The 22,937-nt window shown below is 58.9% G+C and overlaps 1 protein-coding gene across 12 annotated transcripts in view; it reads left to right on the top strand.

The window, feature by feature from the left end:
- Nucleotides 1-22,937, top strand: part of LOC117645120 (cAMP-specific 3',5'-cyclic phosphodiesterase) — a 287,146-nt gene that overhangs the window by 256,652 nt on the left and 7,557 nt on the right. For 11 of the 12 annotated variants that reach the window (XM_034385049.1, XM_034385048.1, XM_034385046.1 and 8 more), the window contains one exon: nucleotides 13,390-13,483. In XM_034385049.1, the coding sequence (XP_034240940.1) occupies nucleotides 13,390-13,483 (94 nt within the window). Of the gene's footprint in view, nucleotides 1-8,192; nucleotides 8,789-13,389; nucleotides 13,484-22,937 lie in introns of those variants that run through there. The other variant, XM_034385054.1, reaches the window with a different exon arrangement.

Below are 22,937 nucleotides of genomic sequence, written 5' to 3'. Positions count from 1 at the left end.
AGCAGCGCGCGTCGTTTACGCCTGGATTGTTCGAGCCCCAAAAACGACGACGTCATACCCTTTTCATTCATTCATTACTCGCTTTTCAATATTTCTGCGCAATTTTTTTCTGAAACGCAGATTTCTGTATTTGATTAGTCGCGGGCCGGGCTATCCAGGTCGCGTGGGGGTAAATGGGGCCACAAGTGGCGTGAGAGATCGGTTGAAGCACTCGGGGCTTCTAATCGGAAGTCCATACTGCGCCACGCAGTACGCGGTGTGCCAGTCTGCCGCACCAGAACCCGTGTCGGTCTGCCGGGGCCGTCGGGGCCGCCAGGGCCGCCAGGGAAAGGTTCAAGTGGACACGACGTGCTTTGGCGCCGAGTGAATGCCACTTCGAGTGTGGTTGCAATTGGTCCGTGTATGACTTCGGTGTGTGTGTGAGAGAGAGGGAGAGAGAGAGCCTTGAGCCTTGGTGGTCAGCGCGCGCAAATCACAGTCAAGGCCCGTCCCCCGGTGGTTAATTCCGCCTGCAACAAGTTCAGTGACATTTTTGAGAAGGACCGCTTTGCCTTCGCCTTGCCTTCGCTGTGCTGCAACGCAAGGTGTCGTTGCCGTACGGGTCATGCACTTGCGTGTCGCTGGCGTGTCACTTTTCGCACCGCGGAGCACGTTCTTGAGGGCGTAGACCGCGGCGGGCGGAGTGACCAGGCCGCGCCACGCGCCGCCGGCACGACCACGGCGTCGTCAGCGAGCCGCGGCTGCCTCAGGACTGTCGTCGCTCCGTCTCTCTCGCACTCCTACGGGACGCCGCGCGAGTGCGAGAGAGACAGCGCGACGCTTGTCCCGAGTCGTCCCGAGTCCGGCCGCCGCGCCGTCGCCTTGGCCGTCTGGCTCCGCCAGGGCTCCGCGCCGCACGCGTGTCTGCGTGCGCACGGCGCGCCCGCTCGCCCTCTCTCTCACTCGCGTGCTTTCCCCGCGGCAAAAAGAAACAGGCACGGAATTATTTATCGGCGAACAACAAACGAACGCAATTCATCGATCCGCGTTTTTCATCCTCCTTCGCCGTGAGTAACGCGCCGCGGCCACTTAGCGCGTCGTCGACGCGGTGCTCGCGGGGGAAGCCCGCCGCGCGAAGAAGCCGCCGCACTGCAACAGTGTGGTGCTGCTTCTGTCTCTCTCGCACCCCCGCGCGGCGCCGCACAGTGGGCCAGGCTGCCCGCCCCCCGAGAGCGAGAGAGACGACGAGAGCAGGCGAGGCGCGCTTTTGGCGCCGTTTCCTCCAGTCACTCGTGTCGACCCGACTTATGCCTCAACATGGCGTTCCTGCGGCGTGCGACGCCACGCCACGCCACGCCACGCCACGCCACCCCGAGGCGTCGCGGCGTCCAGGCACCGTGGACGTCACTCGCGGCGTCACGGCGTCACTGCCGACGCGGCCGACGAGGGGTGCACTGTTAAAAATATTCGTTCAGTTACGACAATTGTTCGAACAACATGATTGTCAGTTAAGAACTTTGTCGTATTCATTTGGAACGAAATATTTTTCGAATGACAACAATCTTGTTGAGAAACGACATTCTTGCTCAAGCACAATTATTTTTCTTTGAAACCAAAAATGAAAGTATATTGTACCGAAACGATATATCTGTTTTCCAACGAATAATATTGTTGCACAAAGCCCTGATCCAAACCTACGAGTTACATAGTTTTGAAACAACACTCCAGTTTCAAAGCAAAACTGTCGTCAACAAAACAGTGATTCCTGAACGACTTCGACAATTTTTATTTGAAATGACACTTCTCGTTTCGGAACGACATTTTTCGTTTTGAAACAACATTTCTCGTTTTGGAACGACATTTCTCGTTTCGGAACGACATTTTTCGTTTTGAAACAACATTTCTCGTTTTGAAACGACATTTCTCGTTTTGGAACGACATTTCTCGTTTCGGAACGACATTTTTCGTTTTGAAACAACATTTCTCGTTTTGAAACGACATTTCTCGTTTCGGGACGAAATTTCTTGTTTCGAAACGACATTTCTCGTTTTGAAACGACATTTCTCGTTTCGGGACGAAATTTCTTGTTTCGAAACGACATTTCTCGTTTTGAAACGACATTTCTCGTTTCGGGACGAAATTTCTTGTTTCGAAACGACATTTCTCGTTTTGAAACGACATTTCTCGTTTCGGAACGACATTTCTCGTTTCGGGACGAAATTTCTTGTTTCGAAACGACATTTCTCGTTTTGAAACGACATTTCTCGTTTCGGAACGACATTTCTCATTTGGCAACAAAATTTTCGTTTCAAAATGCCATTTTGTAATGAAAATTTTAAAAATTGTGGGCGGATGGGTTGTACCTGAACGAAGCTTTCGTTACTGAACAAGAAAGTAGGGTTGACTCGGATCATGATTAGAGTCCATGATATGTAACGATATAGGTTGTTATTGAACAACGCTTTTCGTTTCTGAGCGAATTCTGTTGTTGTTAAACGACATGGTTGTGCTAGATTAGAGGGATATGATGACCAGTGAGCACTGATGATGAGATTGTTTATGCACGATAATGAGTTGCTGGTGAACGATGTTTCTCGTAGCAAAGTTATTTTGTTGTTACTGAACAATATAGTTGACACAAGTGAGAAGGTGACAATATTTGAAGCAACCGACACAAATTATTTGTTGTCTGACAAAAATGTCATACAAGAACAACATCAACCGTACAAAATGATTGTTTAAAAATAACCTTGGTCGTAATGAAACTCAACGACTTCTAAGTCGTTGAGGAACAACCTTTTTTTTAACAGTGTGGTGGGGGTAATTCGATGAGTCACGGACGCCGGTGCATCGACATGAGCCGCGAGTGTGATGCTTCCGATCAGTCGCGCCGTCTCTCTCGCACTCGCGGCGCCTCCGCACGGCGTGCGAGAGAGACCGACCCTTCGCGAGGAGTGATGCCCTCGTGCCCTCAGACTGAATCGTCGTCCGTCTCTCTCGCACTCTCGGGGCGCCCCACGGGTGCGAGAGGGACGGAGCGTGCTGGGTGGGTGGCGACACGGCGACCACGCTGGACTGCCTCAAGGTGGCGGAGAAAGTCGTTAACACTTGGCGGCGGAAAGGGGGGGGAGGGGGGGGGTCGTCTAGGACGAGGAGACTGGTGCGAGTTCCAACGCGCCCCCAGCACGGACTGCATGCAGTGCATCTCGGCGCTTCGCCCGCCAGGACTCGCCCAGCGCACGCACGCACACACCAACATACACACTCACACACTCACACACTCACACACTCACCAACGCACACGCACACGCACTCGCACGCAGGTACGCCGCTGCAGCCGTCCCACCGTATATCCTATAATTGACGTTTGACCGTATCAATAACGAATCCTTGAGCCCCCCTGCCCCCTCCCTGCTGCGGGTACACTGGTACACCGCACCGCGCACCGCACCGCGCACCGCACGCACCGGACGGGGCAGGCAGCTTCCTCCGCACCGCTCCGTTTCCGTGTGACGATAAACCAGAACCACTTCCTGCGCTTCCAGTGTGCTGCACTGTCAGCCCAATCAGTGCGCTCGTAATCCCCCCCAAAGTCGTCGTTGTCCTGGACCTCGTTGTCGTCGTCCTGAACCACTTTGTTGTCGTCCTGGACCTCGTCCTCGTCTTCCTAGACCTCGTCCTCGTGGTCCTAGACCTCATAGTCGTCGGCCTGGACCTCTTCGTCCTCCTCCTGGACCTCGTCCTCCTCCTGGACCTCGTCCTCCTCCTGGGCCTCGTCCGACGGCCCTTCGACGCGGCCATCATGCCCGCGGTCGCCACGGCCGCTCGTCGCCTTGCCCTGTTTTGCCTGCCATTTGTCTCAATGTGCCGCGGCTGCCGCTGCGACAACAACGAGACTCATTTTGTCTTCGTCCTCGAGCGCCGCCGTGCCGCCGTGCCGCCGTCGTCGTGGTGGTCCACGCCCTGGCCCACGCCCCTCCCCCGCCCCGCTGTGTGCCTCTTTGATAGGGAGGGTCTTGATGACAAAGTACCTGCCGCTCTTCGGCGACCCCCAACTCCAGACACCCGCGACTTAACTACTGCAATAGTTTGGCCCTATTTTGGCGCGAGTTTGGCTCGATTTTGACGCGAGTTTGTCGAGTGCCGTTTCGGTTTTCGGTTCGGCGTGTGTTCCCAGTGTGCGCGAGATTCGCTTTCGTTGTGCAACCCGATGGCTTGACTCACTGTCACTGCCTGTGTTCCCCGAAGGCGCGAGTCGTCTGGTCGCGTGTCGGAATTTCGGCCGCTCGGTCTCTTTCGCACTCACGGGGGCGTTCCGTCGGTGTGCGAGAGAGAGAGAGAGAGAGAGAGAGAGAGAGAGAGAGAGAGAGAGAGAGAGAGAGAGAGAGAGAGAGAGAGAGAGAGAGATACCGAGAGAGCCTGCAGCCGGAAGGGCAGTGGCGCGGACAGACGGCGAAAAAGAGAGCAAATGCGTTCGTCCTTCTCTTTCCTTGATTCAGCTCCATTTCGGAGTACTTACCAACACTCGAGGCTGGTTCTGAAAGCCAGTGCCAGACAATCTCTGTCACACTCGTGCTGCAGTGGCGTGCACTCACCCTCGCGAGCCAGTCGCGTGAATGCCTCGACTTTTTGGTTCGAGTGTGTCTCAGGGTCGTCTGGGGCCGTGGCCGCCGTGGCCGCCGTGGCCGCCGGGGGCCGCGCAAAGCCGTGCAAAGCACTGCCGGGTCCAGCCGGGTCCGGCCTGCCCGCTCCACAATGAATTGTGTGCTGCGGAGTCGTACGGAGCTACAGGCCACGTCCTTATGGTTATTTAGGACATCTCACGCACAGTCGCACACGCAGTCTCTGTCTCTGTCTGTCGCTCTCTCTCTCTCTCTCTCTCTCTCTCTCTCTCTCTCTCTCTCTCTCTCTCTCTCTCTCTCACGCACAGCGTCGGAATCGCAGCTCGATCCGCTATCAGGAAGCGTTTGGCGCGACCGTCAAATGATTGCCGGCCGATTTCGTTATCTCCTCTCTCACGTTGTCACGTTGTTGTTCGGCAGCGCGCGGCACTCGAACGTCGCCGTCCCCGAGAGGCGTCCGTTTTGTCTCGGAGTGTACCGAGTGTACGCACGACAGTGTACGCCACTTGTAGCGACAGTCGGTCCGCCTCCAGCATCGCAGCATTGCGGAGCATGGCGAAGCATCAATCCTCTTGTCAATCGGATTGGATCTGCTTCCGCCCAGGCCGCTCCTGTGCGACGTCGCTCTGTCTCTGTCGCGCTCGCGGGGCGCGCCGTGCAGGTGCGAGAGAGACAGAGCGACGAAAGCGACTGCGTGTTTGACGGAGTAGTTCCGCGAGTGGCCGCCACTGACTAACGAAACGCAGCCCAAGCGGCGTCCACCCGGAGAACCGTTGTCAATTCGCGATGAGGGTCATTTTTACTGCTTGCCGTTTTCGGGAGCTTGCGCTGTGCCAATTTGGAACGCATGTCGATCCTGCGCGCTCAGCCTGCCGCTGCACAGTGGGCCAGAAGACCGGTGGAGGCGGCCGAAACTCGAGACGCGTTATGAGCCCCAGAGTGGCTAAACAGGACTCGAACCGAACGTGTGACCCCACCAATGGATTCCTCGTCAGGAGAGCAATCCATTGGTGGGGTCACACGTTCGGTTCGAGTTCCATTTAGGGACTCTGGAGCTCAAAACGCATCCGGGATTTTGACCGCCTCCACCGGTCTTCTGGCCCACTGTGCGCTGCAGCGCGCTGGAGTATGGACGTTGCGAAATGGTATCATCGTGATGTAGTGATATACGGCCCAGTATAGGCGGTGCGTTTCATCACCGCTGTTGTCGAGCGTGGCGCAGCGTGGCGCGGCGTGGCGCGCCCTCGCGGCCCGCAAGTCAAAAAGACAACAACAAACAAAAAAAATTTAAAACACGACGCCGTTGATTGATTCCTTCCTCCTACCATTGGGTGCGCGCGCGATTTTGTTGTGAAGTCTTATTCTCTCTCTTTTTTTGCACTCTTTTTTCTCGCACTCAAAACAATAACATTGGGAATGTGGTGGGGTCATCCGACGGGGCAGCTAAAGCGTGATAGCCTGGCAGTACCTCCGCTACGCCTTCCAACGCGCCGAGAAAAGAACAACAATTAAAAAAAGTGAACCTATCTCTATTTTAAAGAAGTTCACAGGGTGACGAAACGCAACTATTGTGGGGCCACTGCAAAAAAAAATAATAAAAATAAAAGTGGAGCGGCGTGCTGGGCGAATTTCGCTCTCAGCAGCTGATAGTCCGGACGGTGTTGCGACCTTCCGCCAGGGGCATTCGTCACGGTCCGCGTGGCTACACCGCAAAATAAATTGATTTCTTTCATTTTTTTTCCTTTTTCCCTCTTTAAGTTCGAATCCAATGCCCCCCCGCGAAGCGTGCAAGACAAGGTCTGCCCGCGGCAGCCACGCCTCGCCACCGCGAGCCGCGCGGACGGCACACTGCCACACCTACGGGGCTTTTGACTCGGCACGGGTCGGCGGCCCAGTGTCATTGTGTGTCTCTCTTCCACACACGCACACACACACACACACACAGACGCAGCAGTATATCACTTGGAGGCGGCAAAAGTAGTTCGCGCTCTACTTCCTTGAGGTCAAGGCCCTCTCGGCCTCTGTACCTGCCCTTACCGACACGGCATGATTGATTGAGCTCGTTGTTGTTGTTGTTCTTGTGGTGGGAACGGGAAGTGATAGTTGCTAAAGTACGCGGCCGGACGGGCGACGCTGGAGCAGGACGCGTCAGGGCGCCGCCCGACGGGAAAGTTGTGACTTTCGCCGTATCGCCGCGCAGAGCCTTCGCCGCCAAAATCACATTAAATCGAGTCTCTCACTCTTTGTGTGGAGTTCCAAGGAACGCGCGGCCGAATGGGATGGACTGACACGTGTTCACAGAGAGAGAGAGAGAGAGAGAGAGAGAGAGAGAGAGAGAGAGAGAGAGAGAGAGAGAGAGAGAGATAAAGAGAGAGAGAGAGAGACGGAGTGACAGTGCGTGGACAATGTAGGTCAAGGCCGTGCCGTGGTCCGCGTGAAAGACAGAGAGACCTTCTGGTGACCTAGGACTCTGTTGTGTGATTGTGGCCCAGCAGGTCTAGGTCCAGGCGGAGGCCCGACAGGTCCTTCTTCGAGGCACAGGACGTGGGGACTCAGTAGCTGTTTGTTCCGGACTTCTGCGAAGCAGCGGGATGCCTCACTCACTCACACACTCGCACCTTCGGCGTGATAGGCCGGCGGTGTGTACTGGGTTGTGTCATCGACGACCCCGTTACCGATTCTAGGGTGCCGCGTCGCCGCGTCTCGTGAGCGGTTAGCGCCGTCGCTCTGTCCCTCTCGCACCTCCGCGGGACGCCCTGCCACAGAGTGACGAAAACGGCTCTCGGAATCAGTCTGCAGGGGAGTCACTGTGGAGGAAACGCACCTACATTCGTTGCAAGTTCGTGACCTAGGCCGTGACTCCTTTCTCGTACTCTATGAGGAAGTTTGGGGCCGAGGGGTACATGCTGTTGGTGCGCTGTACCCAAGGTGAGCACTTTGATATACAGTAGGGCGGGCCCCGTTCCGCTAAGGACGCCACGACGCGACGCATCTCGGTAGCTGTAAATGAGTTCTAGAGAATCTGCTCAACTGTAACAAGGCCACCCGACTCCGCATGATGGTCTTTATGTCCGTATGTGTCTGTACACTTCAATGGCTGTCCTTCGAAGGCATTACGTACCCACGAGGAAAGGCATTGAGGAAAGTTTCTGCGAGTGCAAACGATTTGAAAGCCGTAGGTATAGGGCTGTTTAGGGCAGTTTAGGACGTCCCAGGGACTTCAATTTAGGGCTGTCCTTGAATCGAGCCTGAGGGTCGAGCCTTGAGCTGGACTAGGCCAAGTTCGCTGCTGAATACAATCTTCTATCTGCGGATCAAGCCTTGTCACTTTCGGCTAACGGGCCCTGACGCAAAAGGCACGCTCGAAATCCCAAACCATTTAATCGTTGCAGCCAGACGCTACGTTACAGCCAGACGTTACAGCCAGACGCTACCGCCAGTCGAGCTCCCCGGCGGCGGGCTGCGGCGGGCCGCGGCCGTCGGGGTCCCCGTGACTGGGAGGTCGCCGGCGACGACGTGGCGCGGTGCGGCGGCCGAAGGCGGCACGGCGGCACGGCGGCACGGCGGCACGGTCCGCAGATCGCTCTGGCAGTGTGGCAGTATCCCGCTGGCGGCTGAAGCGCGCAGACGCTGCAAGCGAAGCGGCCTATCGGCTGAAGTGTCTGAGTGCGACGAGTTGACTGTTCCTTCCTTGTTTGCCTGCCGCGGTCTTCGCGGACCGTAATGGTAGTCGAGTCCGGGTGCCGGCCGTCGGCGCCTGCAGCATCTCGTCGTAGCAGAAGATTTCAGGAGACTGGACAAAAAAATCGAGACTGAACTTTCGCGCGCTTAGTGCCCCCGAGGTAGAAGTGCCGCCGACCAGTGTTTGTGGTTATCTGCTGTGATTTCATATTGTGATATTAGTATCAGACAAACACTAGGCGTATATCGGAGAGAGAGAGAGACAGCCAGCAACTTTGTGAAAATCGTGCACACTGGAGGACTATTCGGAAGCCACCATGAACGTGTTCTCGCGCGGTCGACGGGCACCCTCTGTCGGCGTGGCCCCCGCCCTGGGTACGGCCCTGGGCTCGGCGCTGGGCCCCGCGCTGGGCCCGGCCCTGGGCCCCCACAGCGAGAACCCGCAGGGAGCGTGGAGCGCGCTCGTGGCCGACCTGGCCCTCGTCTGCGGGATGCTCGCCTTACAGGTAAAGTCTGGTGTAGAATTTCGCTTTTTCAACTGTCCTTCCATCGCGGCGCGCGCTGTCATGGGGTAACGCAACCACGTGGCGTCCGTGAAGCAGTCGGGCAGTGCGGCTGGCACCCCTGCCAGCACCCCTGCCGGCAGGGCTTTCTCTGGGGAAAAGCCTTTTCCCGGGAAATCCACTCCGCGCACGCTGAGCCATTTCCCGGGAAATCCACTCGGCCCGGCCGGCGCCTTGTGGACACGAGACGCGGATTATTTGTTTGCGGAACAATGTTTGTGCGAATTGTTTTCTGCAGCCTTGCACCTCGGTGGCACCTCGGTGGCACGTGAGCAAAGCGAAGCCTTCCCTCTCGGATCGGCAATCACGCGACCGCGACTGCAGATCGCCAAAGCAAAGCGGAAAAAAATCGCGACCTGCACCAATATATCAGATTTACTGCAGACCCATTGATGCTGGCTACCGATCGTGCCAGCAGAGTCGAGAGCTTCGCGTCTATCTTGGAACGGGGCCACAGGGGGGTTCACTGCGAGCTTTTCCGCGTACGTCGGGGAGGGGGAGGGGTAGGGGGAGGGGTAGGGGGAGGGGGGCACTGGCCCTCAAGCAGAAAGAACTCGGCTGTTCCTTTTTTCCCTTTCCCGAACGCCGGCAGGGCGAGGAACTCGTGTTGTCGAATGAGAATGCGGCATCATGCGAGTCGACCTTCTCCACTTCTCGTTTTTCTTTCTTTTGTCTTTCTTTTTTTGACAGAATTAGTGAAAAGCGCGTGGCAGGCAAACAGTGCGGTCCCTACCGCGGAGGCGAATCCGAATCCGAATATGCATGCCGGCCGTAGTAAAACCGGAGCATGGCCCTATCTCCGATGACGCAGGCCTGATAACGGAATGTTCTGTTCATGGGTTGTCTCAATGTAAAAATAAGTACGATGGACGACTCAGTGTATGGATACGACTTTTACTGTCTGAGAGTGCAAGGGGAATACACGCACGAGCAGGGGACAAAGAACCAGGGGCGTGTGCAGAAAGTTTTACTGGAGGGGGCTATTGCCTACCTTGCAGGGGCATGTATCTAAAGTTGCCTGAATCGCATCTCCTGCTGTGCTGAATTTCAGATTCAATATCGATAGTGACAGTGTGTAGGTACTTATTAACCGTTATTAACAGTCTTTATGGCCATCAGGACAAGCTTCAAGGCGTACAAAAGCAGTAAAATCTATGCAAATCGAACTATTCCTGGACCCCCCCCCCTTTCACCGATCTCCTCGGATCTGGACGTTTCACAAGGGGGGCCGAAATCGAACTGGGGGGGGCTGAGCCCCCCTTGAGCCCCCCCGTAGACACGCCCCTGCAAAGAACAACAGTTGACAGGCTACATGACGTGGCACCAGTTATGACAATCTGGTCCGCATGGCGCGAACCTTCAACTTACACCAAGAACATAAGCCCTTCTGAGTCTCTACTCAGAACACGGAACACTCTAGCCGCGAGCTCACAGTGTGCACACACCCACTTATTAAAGGCCCAACCCCGCGCCACTGTCACCTCACACCTGTCAATCAGTGCGCAGCAGGTGCCCTGGCCGCGCGGGCAGGGCCGCGCTGCCTGCCGCCTGGAACCGTCTGGTCGCCTCCAGCTTCCTCCAGCGAGCCGTCGACGCGCGCTTCGCGGAGCCGCGGAGGACGCTGGGACACTGGGCGGCACTCCTCGTCTTCGCCGCTAGATTGCTACTATCGCGCAGTCAATGGGCATCCGTCCCCGCGCTTATGACGTCCCGGCACTGCAAAACAAAAAACCAAAACAACAGTGTTCAAATAAAACCCTAAATGAATAACATCGGGTTCAAACTTACAGGCAACAGGCGTTGTCGACTTGTCGGTTGTTGTTGTTGGTTTTTTTGCAGTGCTGTCGCGTTAATCGCATTGCCGGTTGCATCACTGGTGTCGAGTGTCCGGCAGTGTCCAGGGTCGTTGAAGGTGCCTCAACCTTTGCGCGTCGACCGCAGCAGCGGCGGTGGCGGTGGCAGCCTTCCTGGATGATCCGTTTTAAGGCGGTGATAGTGCTATCGGCACACTGGCAAACCGCCCTAAGACTCTGGGAGCGGCACGCGTGCGCGGACGTCACGGCTCAGCCCTCGGCTTGTCCGGCCGGGCTATCTTGGATGACGGTAAAAGCGGCAGCTGCATCGCGGGGCCGACTTTGCGGCTCGCGTTAGTGAAGCGACGAATTCACTGTTCAAATTTGAAAATCCCGCCCGTCGACGCACAGTGGGCCAGAAGACCGCGGTGGAGCAGCCAAAACTCGAAACGCGTTTTGAGCTCCAGAGTCGCTAAATGAGACACCAACCGAACGTGTGACCCCACCAATCCTCGCGGGAACTGCTGGAGTTTTTCCGAGGGGCGGCATTTTCCCCGACGGTGTCGTTATGCAACCGTGAGCCGGCTTAGGTTTGTCCGCCGAGGCTGCAGCAGGTGTCCTTGAACCCGACGCGCCCGGTCACACCGCGTACTCGCAAACTGTTCCGGCTGAAGCTGTGCAACATTTGCATCTTCCAAATACCCGCGCGAGCTCGAGGCAGGGAGAGGGGGGAGGGGCTTGGCCGTCCAGGAAGCGAGTGGGAGTGAGACGACTCCATGTCCTTGCTCGGCGACGCCGTGCGTGCTGGACGCTACTTAGGCCCCCGGTGCAGCGCGCCACCACACTGCCATCCGATTCGGCGCGCGAACTGGGTCACCGTCAAAGAGAAAAACGGCGACCGCCACTTTCAATTTAGGGTTCGTGTCACGTGACGTCTGCCGTCTCTCTCGCACTCCCCGGCAGTCCGTATGGGAGCGACAAGGACGGTGCGATGAAAAACGTGTGCGCGCGAGAGCTGTCGCTTTTGCAGTGTACTGCGCACGGCGGCGTCGGCTCCGGAGGCAGTTGTGGTTGTCGTCGTCGCGGTGGTGGCTGTTGTACTGCCCTGTACACCCCCTGCTTAGCATCCGTGATCCTGATCCAGTTGGTGAAGAATTCCAAACTCGGTGCGCTCGGCGCTGTAGCTGCGTGTGCATCGGAGCGAACTGCCAGAGCGCGCACTCGCACTGACACACGCACACACACACGCACACGTACGCACTCGCACCGCACACGGCAGGCACAGAGAGGGAGGTCGGTCACTCCGCCAAGGCAGTCCGCACGTTGCAGGCCGTCGGGGACCGTCCGAGAGCCACGCGCACTGCACCGTCCTGCCGAAGATCACCGAGAAGCTGGGCTGGGAATGAATGAGTCGATTGTTCGGACTCGCGCGCGAAACTCGGAACTCGGGACTCGCTCGTCCCTCGGCAGCCACTGCCGCTTCCTCTTTCGTTATCACGGGCATCGTTTTGTATGGAACAATGCGCTGCCGTGTCTTGCCGCGCTCAGCACACTGATTCCGAGAGTCGTCGCTCTGTCTCTCTCGCACTCAAGGGCCGTCTCCTAAAGGTGCGAGAGGGACAGAGCGACGACTCTCGGAATCAGTGTGCAGCCCCCGGCCGGCCGCGCCACGCCCCACTGGTTGCCTGCCGCGCACAACTTGCCCCCCAAATTGGATCTGGACGGGCCGTGCCGTGGCGTGCCGCGCCACGCCGTGCCGTGCCGTGCCGTGCTTCGATTGCGGCCTTTGATGCGCGAGGTGCTCTGTCAAAATTACCTCAAAAATTGTTTTGGTTTGTTTTTGTGACGGAAATAAAAATTCATTTTCTTCAGATCTTATTAGAGGTCGTCTACCAATTTCTCGGAACTGCCGAACAGACTGTGTGTGAGTGTGAGAGAGAGAGAGAGAGAGAGAGAGAGAGAGAGAGAGAGAGAGAGAGTGGCGCGAAGACGAGCCGAGACATAGGCGCGTACGTACCACTGATAAGATGGGAGGTTGTAAATCTGCTGATATCCACTGCACTGGTGCCCCCCGATTATTGAGTCGGCCGATTGCCCAGCTCACTGTCAAGCTGACGTTGTTTCTGTCGTTGTTGCTGCTACTGCGTGTCTCTTGTCGCTGCTGCAGTATATACACCTTGATATCCTTCCAACAACACCGCGGCGCGGGAAAAAAATAAAACTTGACGAAAAAACGAAAAAACGGCACTCACACACACTCAACCAGAACATCTTTATGTCCCTCATTCCCGACTAACCGGATTAGCCGATGAGGAAAACAACAAAATGGCAACGACAACATCAAGAACAAGGAGGGCGTGCTCGCGGTGAGTGATGCCCGCGGGGGGGCCTTGCGGGGGAGGGGGGGAGGGGGCCACCCGGGAAGCCGGAAGCGGTGCGAAGCGATGCAAGGGACTGGCTGGCCGGCCGACTCGCCGAACAAGAGCACGCGTACTCGCCGCCATCATTTTCCACGACACCCTTCTCTTCCTGCCTGTCTGCCTGTCTGTCTGTCTGCCTGTCTGGCTGAGACGTATCTCTTGATGACGCAGCCTTCCGTTCGGAATCAGTCAGGTGTGGCCGATCGGTCGATCACGCTGTCCGATCGCCACGCCTCTCCACGAGGAGGTGGACCCTTTTGTTTTCTTTTTTTCCTTTTTCATTGTCATTTTTCCATCCTCCTGACGTTCCCGTTTGTGTCTCTGTTTGCAGTTCAAGCGGATGCTGAACAAGGAACTGAGCCACTTCTCCGAGTCGAGCAAATCGGGCAACCAGATTTCCGAGTACATCTGCTCCACTTTCTTAGGTGAGTACAATCATAATGATGACGGGCTGAGCTTCCAACATGCGCGTCGGGAAAAATGGCCTAGAAATTATCCACAACGGCACAACCCACTCAAAAAGAAAATTTTTAAAAAAATTTCAAATTTATGCAGGTGGGCTGTCTTTTAAAATTTTTAAGCAGTGCGTGGCCGACGCAAAATTTGGCGGGTTCCTGAGAATGCGACGCAAATAAAGGGGCGCGAGACGAAGACGACGACCCCGTTGTTGTGGCGGCCGTCGACTAACAGTGCGCCTGGCGGTTGGCTAGGCCTGCCAGGATCGCCAGGCACTTGGGCCCCAGTGGAGGGGAGAGAGAGGGAGAGAGAGAGAGAGAGAGAGAGAGAGAGAGAGACGGACAGACAGACAGAGGGAGGGAGTAGTAAAAGGGAGAATAGGGTCGAGGGGGTGTGGTTTGGTCAGGCAGGGGAATGGGGAGGGGGGGCGAAGTGGACAGCGGGGCTGCTGTGTATTCGAGGCGTACATCACATCTCGTCGCCACAATGGCCACGTAATACTTGGACGAGGGGGCTGCGTGTGCGGCGCGCTCAAGTACAGGTGTAACGGGGCCGAACGGGGCCGAACGGGGCCCGTCGTCGTGTACAAAAGGGTGAACAGCAAAAAGGCTGGCCCGCTCGCTGTGCTAGTGTGCATGCGTGTGTGTGTGTGCGCGCGCACACACACTGTAATGGATGGCCGGCGAATATCATTTGCAACGATTTCCGCGGGAGCGCTCGGATCCCCCCTGTGTGCGTACCCCTCCCCCACCCCTCTCCACCACACTGCGACCCCCGCCCCTGTCCGGACGCAAACCCCTCCCCTGCAAGCTAGACCGCCAGACAGGAGCTTGCTACGAAATCGGACAGAAACCGCGCGTGGCTGGGACTGACTGCCCATTTTCGATAGGGCCGTAAATAAACACTAGCAACAACCGTGGCAAAAAAATTTAACGTTCCGAAAATTTCTTTTCCTGGATATGGAATATCTAACGCGGCCTCGATAAGATTAAGATAAGGAAAAAGGCCCAGTGAAGGGACTGCGCAAAAGAAGGAGAGAGAGCAGACGAGGCTGGTCTTGCGGGGCTGTCGCCTGATACTGCAGGCACACTGAGCCGAGCGAGGGATGGGGTGGCCGAGCTGAACCTAAAATCCGTTTTCCTCTTGGCACTGCACTGTAAGGTGGCAGTACTAACTCCGCTCCCTTGCGCGCCTTGACGCAGCGGGGGAAAGGCGGTTCGTATTTCTGAACTGCGCGCGCTATATTGGGACGGCAGAAATACCCGTCGGTACGCCATCGCATTTCGCTTTTGGGCTGTAAACTTAGACAGTTGTCCGATTTCGTGTGAAGTCGGCGGCGTCAACGCGCCCCGAGTGCTCCCAGGGCTCGTCTCAGGGCTGCCAAGTGGCGCGTCGCTCTGTCTCCGCCACGGCGAGCCCCGCGAGTGCGAGAGAGACAGAGGAGCGACCCCACGGAAGAAGCCTGCGGGTTGTGTGCAACGCGGTGGGTGACTCAGCGGCGGGGTTGCCCGAAGCAGCGCGCTGACGCCGAGAGTCATCGCTCTGTCTCTCTCGCACCTGCAAGGAACGCCCCATGAGTGCGAGAGAGACAGAGCGACGAAAACGATTCTCCGAATGAGTCCGGGCTGAGCAGTGCAAACCAAGGGACGCGACTTGACGATCCTGTCGAGCTTCGAGACGTCGACACTGCAAAGAACGCTGCAAAGAACGCCTCGACGCGCACTGCCGAAGTCATTTCCTCGCAGTGTAGCGAGCCGACGCGCTGGCTGAAAGGTTTTCAAACGGCTTCACTCGTTTTCCTCGTAGCGCAGGCTGGTGCCGCTGGACGCTGGCTCTGTGGCTGGGTCCGGCCGAGCGCCGTGGCGGTAGGCAACGCGCCAGCACCCGTGTCGCCGGGTTGCCTACCGCCACGGCGCCTCGCGGGTGGGCAGCGCGTGAAGTCACCCTGCAAAGACCCTGGAAGGACCCTGAGAGAACCCTGGAAGGACCCTGAAAATACCTTGGAGGGGCCCTGGAAGACTCCTGGAAAAGACGCTGGAAGGAAAATCGGTTGATGGATCCCACCGCCGCCCCCCGCCTTGCGATACCTCCCTCTCTCGCAGGGCCTGGCGGCGAGGCTGACGGCGAGGCTGACGGCCCGACCGACGACTTGTATTGGTTTTCGATGACATTCAGGCCATTTCTCTGCGTCCCCGCCATCCCCCTCATACGCATTCCCAAACTGGCTCAAAATTTCATCTCTCTCTCTCTCTCTCTCTCTCTCTCTCTCTCTCTCTCTCTCTCTCTCTCTCTCTCTCTCTCTCTCTCTCTCTCTCTCGTCCTGCGTGCATCAGTGCGGCCGAGGCCACGGCGTCAAGCCCACCCGCAGACTGATTCCTAAAGTCGTTTCCGCCGCTGTATCTCTCTCGCACTCATGGGGCGTCCCTTATAGGTGCGAGAGAGACAGAGCGACGAAAACGACTCTCGGAATCAGTCTGGCGTATTCGCCAACGGGAAGCGGCTTGTCCTTATCGCCGGCCGCGTGGCCGCGTGGCCGCCCTACTTCGGCAGGGAGCCTCTCCACGCAGCGCGACGCAGCGCGACGCCAAAGCGAAGCGCAAAGCGTGCCAAGGTGCGTGGCTGTCGGGCTGTCAAGGCGCCGGCTTGAAATACTGCGCGTCACTGCGGGCGAGCGACACGCGGAGAGCTTGGAAAATCTCGACGCTTTATTCAGAAAGCCACGTGGGGGGAATGCGTCGCGTTTTGCGAACCGGGTTCACACTTTTCCTCGCGGTGAGGCACACTGTGCCTCTGTGTGTGCGTAGTGCGTGGGTGTGTGTGCGTGCGGCTTCTAGCGCCACTGGCTTCATCCCGGCACAATACGGCCTCCGCCGACAGGGCGGGGCCCTGGGCGGCCCTGGGCGGGGCTAGGCGGGGCCCCCCGCCCCCCATTTTCCCTATCCGCCGCGCCCTGTATTCCAAGCCAAATCCCTACGCGTGACGACCCGACCGGGGCGCGACCCAGGCAAGCCAAACTCAAAAAGGCATCAGTCTCACGACGCGGCCGTGCCTTCCCCCCCCCCCTCTTTCCTCCCTCGTCATCGGCCTCACCGCATACATATGCCACACCCCGCGCGTACGACTGTCACCCTATCCACTCTCTATTCCGTCCCGCCCCTTCCGCCCCTAGTCTTCCACGCCCTCTCTCTCTCTCTCTCTCTCTCTCTCTCTCTCTCTCTCTCTCTCGCTCTCTCGCTCTCTCTATCTCTCTCCCTCTCTCTCTCTCTCCTGCCGCCTTTCAGCCGGTCCTCTTCTCCCCTCTGATCCCTTTACGAGGCGCCTTTGCCCGAGAGAATGGAATACCTGGGACTACCCGCGCTGCCCCCCCCCCCTCCCGCGCGGATCGAGTGTTTCGCACGGAACGCGAGGCCTCGCCACTGTAAACAGTAAACAGCACCGCGTGCGCCTTCTTTCCGCTTCTCGTCCGCCACACTCTAAGTCCGTGCCGCCGCAGAGCGATGACAGTGACAGCACAGCGCCTGCAGCGCGCAGTGAGCCGGCGTCAAAGCTTTACACGCGTTTAGAGCTGCAGAGTCGCCAAACGGGACTCGAACCGAGCGTGTGACCCCACCAATGGATTCCTCGTTCGGAGAGCAATCCATTGGTGGGGTCACACGCTCGGTTCAAGTCGCACTTAGCGACCCTGGAGCCCAAAACGCGCCCGGGATTTCGTCCGCCTCCACCGGTCTACTGGCCCACTGAGCAGCGCCTTGCAGCAGCGGGCTGAAAAGGAACTACTTTGTGCTTTGTGTGCGGGATGAGGGAGATGAGCGGGCAACCCGACGGGCAGGTGGCGGGCTGCGTAGTGTAAACGATACCCGTATCGAACGGGGCTGCCTGGGCAGGCACGCGCCGCACACACACTCACACACACCCGCGGGCGCACGCACACACACACACGCATACATGCGTGTCACTGCCAGGCGCGGGCGTCTCACGCGACCCGTTCAATATTTAAAGGGCGCAGCCGGCAGGCAGCAGCACACTGAGAGTCGTTGTCGTCGCTGTGTCTCTCTCGCACCTGTTCGCGACGCCCCGTGAGTGCGAGAGAGGCAGAGCGACGAAAGCGGCTCTCGGAACCAGCCCGCTGGCCGGGCCCGGCCGCCTTTCGATTTTAATCGACTCCGAGTGTTGTTCGGTTGTTCCCCGACCTCGCCAAGGCCTTGCAAGGCCACGTGGTCGATGGCGGTCGCTTTCGCGGAGACGTGGAAATGGTTCTGGCGGCTGGAAAAGCGAAACGTTGTACCAGTGTGGCTACATGGCGCACCGGCACTGGCGTGGGAAGGGTTGCCAACCTCAGCCTGCCTACTGGGCAACTCCTCGAGACCAAAGAGTGCCTAGGCTGAGGTTGGCAGCCCTTTCGGCACCGGTGCACTGTCGGAGTTTTCCTTCTGGCACACTGCACTGTGTGGCGTTGGTGGTTGTTCTCGTGCAGCAGCAAGGCAGTGGGGTGGGGGTTGCTCAAACGGTGCTGCTGCAGGCTGATTCCAAGGGTCGTTTTCGTCGCTCTGTCTCTCTCGCACTCGTAGGAGCGAGAGAGACTGCGCGGGGCTGCGCTCCCGATGCGCCCCGTCCGTCCGTCGCGGCCCATTGAGGCCGAGATTCGCGGCCACGCCGCTGCAGCGGTGCAGTCGCATTGTCGCTCTTTCGGCGGCTGGCTGGCTGGCTGGCTGGCTGGCTGCCCGCCTGGCTGGCTGGCTGGCGCGGCATTTGCCGAGTAGGAAGCAGCCTCGCCCTCCGCCCCCCGCGCCCTGCCCATCTTGCCCGCTTCCCCATTGACCCTATTTTTCAAACCCAGCATAAGAGCCCTCCCCGCCCCCGCCGCCAGCACCCGCCCCTCCGCCCCCGGGATCTCTTTCACATACTCCGTTCTTCCTTGTCCGGGAGCGGCCGGGAGGCGGGGGAGCTTTATGAGAAGAAAATGGTGAAAGAAGTGGGGTGGGGGCCGCGGGGGGCGGTTGACGTCACACGCCGCGACGCCGCCAAGCAACGACGGCGCGGTCCGGGCCGGTCGGGGACTCTCGTCCGGGCGGTGCAGGGCGGCGCAGGGCAGCACTACACACTACTACTTGCCATCCCTGGCGGCCCCGCGCCCGGCCTGGCCCCGGCCTGGCCCCGCGCTGTGCGCCCCCACCCCTTGCCACCCTTTTCCCTTCCAGCTTACACTGCAGCCAAAGCAACCCTAGTGGGCCCCCGCGGCCCCCGCCCTAGTGGGGCCAGCCAGCCCGGCCCGGCCCGGCCACGCGCACCAAGCGGCAACGCGCCACAGCGGCGTCGGCCACTGCCGCAGCCGCACCGCCGCACCGCCCTCGTCGCGGTGGTCCCTGGCCGCGTGCGCCGCGTGCGCCGCGTGCGTCGCGCGTGACAAGCGCCCCGTGCGCCGCGTGCTGCGTGCTCCGTGTCGCAATGCGCGTGCGCCACGACGCAGTGGAGGCCCTGCGCGCCGAGCTTGCAGTGGGGTGGCCGCGATAACAACACGCGACGCGTCGTGGCGGCGGCGACCGAAGAGGACCAAGACGGCGCCGCCGCCGAGTCAAGCGAAGCAGGCGAAGCAGGCCGAGGCCCCGCGCAGCATCCCCCGCCGCCCACCCGGACCGCCCGGACCGCCCGGACGCCGGCGGCCCTCGTTCGCCGCGGTCGGCGCCCCCACGCCGCCGCCCCCGCCGCCCGCCGCGCCGGCCCGCGCCCCGCGACGCAGCGCGCGCAGCGCCAGGGCGACAATGGTGACGGAGGCGCCGCGGAACAAGGCGACCAAGACCGCCGCCGCGTCGACGCCGACCTCCTGCGACGCCACGTCCACGTCGACGCGCGGACGACGCGGCTCCGGCGGCCACGTCGTGCCGCTGCGCCGGTCGCGGAGACTGCGCTGCCTCCTGCGCCGACGGCGACCCTCCCGGCAGCACGGTGAGGACGGAGACTCATTCCGAGAGTCGTCGCTCTGTCTCTCTCGCCCCGGAAGAGACAGAGCGGCGCAAACGCCTCTCGGAATCAGCCTGCTGTGGGTAACTCTGCGTCGCTGAAGTGGGCAAAGACCACCACCATGACGCACCAGGGTCACTGACCTCTGCCCGTCCTCCAGGCAATGCCATGGCCTGCTCTTGCCTCGTAGGCAGGCTGAGGTACACACATAGATTTTGTGTGTAGCCAACCCTTTCGGCACTGAAGTCTTTTTTCCTACTTTCACTGCCGAGGGAGTCAGACAACACGTCTACACCGTTAGCTCGGCCTTCACGGCCAAAACCGGCGAATATTGGTGAACTCCCCACGGCACCTGCAGAAGGCCGTTGTAGGGAGCAGCACCGTGTATCTGCCGCCCCGGGCAACGGCACGGCCACGCCACTGCCACGCCACGGCCACGCCACTGCCACGCCACGGCAACAGCGTGGCTACAGCCCGTAATGAAGGCTCTTGCACCACTTTCCACTTTGCACCTGGAGGCCAGGGGCTGGGGCGTGTGTGTGAGTGTGTGTGTGTCTGCTGGGGAAGGGTGATTGTAGGTGTGTACGTGAGCGCTGAAACAGGAGCCCAAAAAGCGGGACTGAAATTACTCGCATAAGCTGCAGGAAGGTGATAATTTGCGATTCTACAGGCATATAGCCCCCGAAATGGTAATGGACATGTAAATGCGGCCCTGGCTGGCTGGCTGGCTGGCGGGCTGGCTGGCTTCGCTGCTGTCGGCCTGGAGGTCCTTGCGCAGATGCATCGCGAGGCCCCGGCCCAGCCCTCGCCCAGCCATTAGCAAATGCTTCTGAAAGAGAAAAAGTTGGTCACTTGTCAAACAGCCCAATCCATCAGCCCGCTAAGCCGGGCACGGAGGGGCTGCGCAAGGGGCTGTACACCAACCACGTAACGCCACTGCCACTGTAAAAAATTCTGTACTTTTTTTTAAGGAAAATGTACAGAAAGTAGCACGGAAAAAAGTTCGAAACGTCCACACTTGTTCCATATGAACCTATGTAAACGAGAACGTGCCATCAGTTGGCAGGTACGGACAGTGTAGACAAATCGTTGACCAGACTTGTTACGTACTTTTTCTGTCCTTTTTTTTTCTTCCAGTGGTGGAGGGGATGAAATGACTCATACACCCTGTCGCTCGATGAGAGTGAGAGTGAGCGTGCGACCTTTCCGGGGGGCTCCGCGTGACACCTGTCTCTCTTTATTTTCGAGGCGACCGTTCTGGCCGTGTAGTATTGGTGCGGTGATTGTGGCCTCGCTTCCCATTTCCCCTCGACTTGTTTCCGGGCTGCATTCTACACGTGGCTACACGTGGCCTGGCCAGCCCTTGGTGCCGCATTTCGATCGGTGACGTCATAACATGCAAATGCCCGCCAGTGCCCGCCACACCTCTCCTTTCATTGGCTGCCGGCATGGCGGCCCTCGGTGGCCCGCCCCAAACTCCATCTCGCCCTTTTTTTAATTTTCGCGCGCGCACTTCCTTGCGGAAATATTCAAATTGGATTCGGCCGCGCCAGATTCATTCAGGGCCCCTAACTAAGTTCACAATCAAGTCGAAAGCCAACTTTCCCGCGGCAGGCTGCGGGACTTAATTTATCCGGGCGGATACTGTGAGCTTTTGTATTGGGAAAACGTATGCCGGTGGAATGGTGGGGAATCGAGAGACTCGGTCGGGGTCCAGAAGACTGATTCCGAATGTCGTTCTCGTCGCTCTGTCTCTCTCGCCCCATGAGTGCGAGAGAGACAGAGCGACGAGAACGACTCTCAGAATCGGTCCGCTGGTTGGGGCCTTTTTCGTGCCGAGCGCGTCGCGCGCACACGTTCCAAAACGACCGATTCTCGTCGGTGTCTCTGTTTCCGGCTGCCTCGCTGTTTGCGTGGAGACGACTTCGATATCAATTTGAGCCCTTGGAGGTCTCTCTGCCTTCCCTCGCGTGGCAGAGGGCTTTAATGGCCTGTCGAAGGGACCGAAGGGAACCCGAAGGGAACCCGAAGGGAACCGCCGCGGTGCGGTTCGCCCTTTTCGCTGTGATTATGGTTGTCTCTGTCCCTCTTCCTTCCTGTTCTCCCCCTCTTCGCCCCTCTTCGCCCTCCTTTCAAGTTTCCAGCAGGCCGAGAGTCGTTTTCGTCGCTCTGCCTCTCTCGCACTCATGGGGCGTCGCCTAAAGGCACCTAAAGGTGCGAGAGAGACAGAGCGACGAAACCGTTTCTGCAGCCCCAACTCGCGAGCTGGCTGCACACTTCCAATGCTTGTTGCGAATCCGCCCCCGCGGGATTTGGGAACCTTGAGCCTGGCGGCCTGGCGGCCTGGCCTTCCCAGCTACGACCAACTTTCTTTCCCCTTTCCTTATAAAATAAATTTTAAGAAAAAATCTTTGGGCGAATAGAGTTGTGTGCGTGGAGACGTGAAATACACAGTGTGTGTGCGAAGGATACTCCTCTTCCAGACTCCGCCAGGACCCTGCCGTCTCCCTAGCCACCCACTCCCCCCCCCCTCCCCTTCCGCCGCCTCCACCCCCCTGCCCGCCCCTGCCGCCAGCACGCTCCAGGTCAGCGTTGACGTCACGAGGGTAGGGTGGGGGATGAAGGTCCCCACCCCCTCCAGGGCCAACCCCTCCCCGTCGGGGGTAGCTCACCCCACGAGGCTGGGAGTCGCGGCGAGCCGAGCGGGCCCTGCCGAGCCGGGCCGAGCCGAGCCGGGCCCTGCCGAGCCGAGCCGGACGGGTCGAGCCTTGCCCTGCCTTGCCCGCTGACCGCAATGGGACATGACCGCGGTAAACACAGACTCCCTCCTGACACTTCACGAAAGGTCGTCCCAAACGACGCGGCCAAATGGGACGGGGCAAAATGGAGTAGAAAGCCGAACCGCGGGGGAGGGAGAGAGAGAGAAAGCGAGAGTCGCTGTTGTTCCGGCCGTGTCTTTTCCGAGCACATTGTCCATCTCTGTCTAGCCTGTTGATTCGCACCACGAGCCCAACATCACGACTGCCGTTGTAGATTTATCAAACTGTGAATTTCCGCGAGGATTCTTTTTCTTTTTCGGCGAGTGCGCGCGGTCTTTCATTCGGGGCTTCCCAAACGACGCCGCGACGCCCCCGCGGCCGGCAGGCAGGCCAGGCACGTCGCCGACGTCCTGCAGTGGCGTGGAAACCAGTTTGCTTATCGCGGGAAGAAGGAAGAGCACCCGCGTGGGGTCGACCGCGACGCCCCGGCGACGCCCCGGCGACGCCCCGGCGACGCCCGCGGCCACCAGACAGTCACTTCGGCGGCGGCGAGAGCAGCAAGACGGCAACCGCAATAGTTTGGCCGAAACACGGCGACGTCGCACTGAGTCTCGCTCGGCCGAGTTGCTGCCAAAATGACGACCTGGTAGCGGTCCAACATGGACTTTCCCCGCCAAAGTAAATGGAGGCGTTTCGTCGTGGAGAG

Source organism: Thrips palmi, unplaced genomic scaffold, assembly GCF_012932325.1.
Source record: "Thrips palmi isolate BJ-2018 unplaced genomic scaffold, TpBJ-2018v1 HiC_scaffold_18, whole genome shotgun sequence".
NCBI lineage: Eukaryota > Metazoa > Arthropoda > Insecta > Thysanoptera > Thripidae > Thrips > Thrips palmi.
Note: the sequence above shows the minus strand (reverse complement) of the source record. Positions and strands in the feature narration are given on the sequence as shown.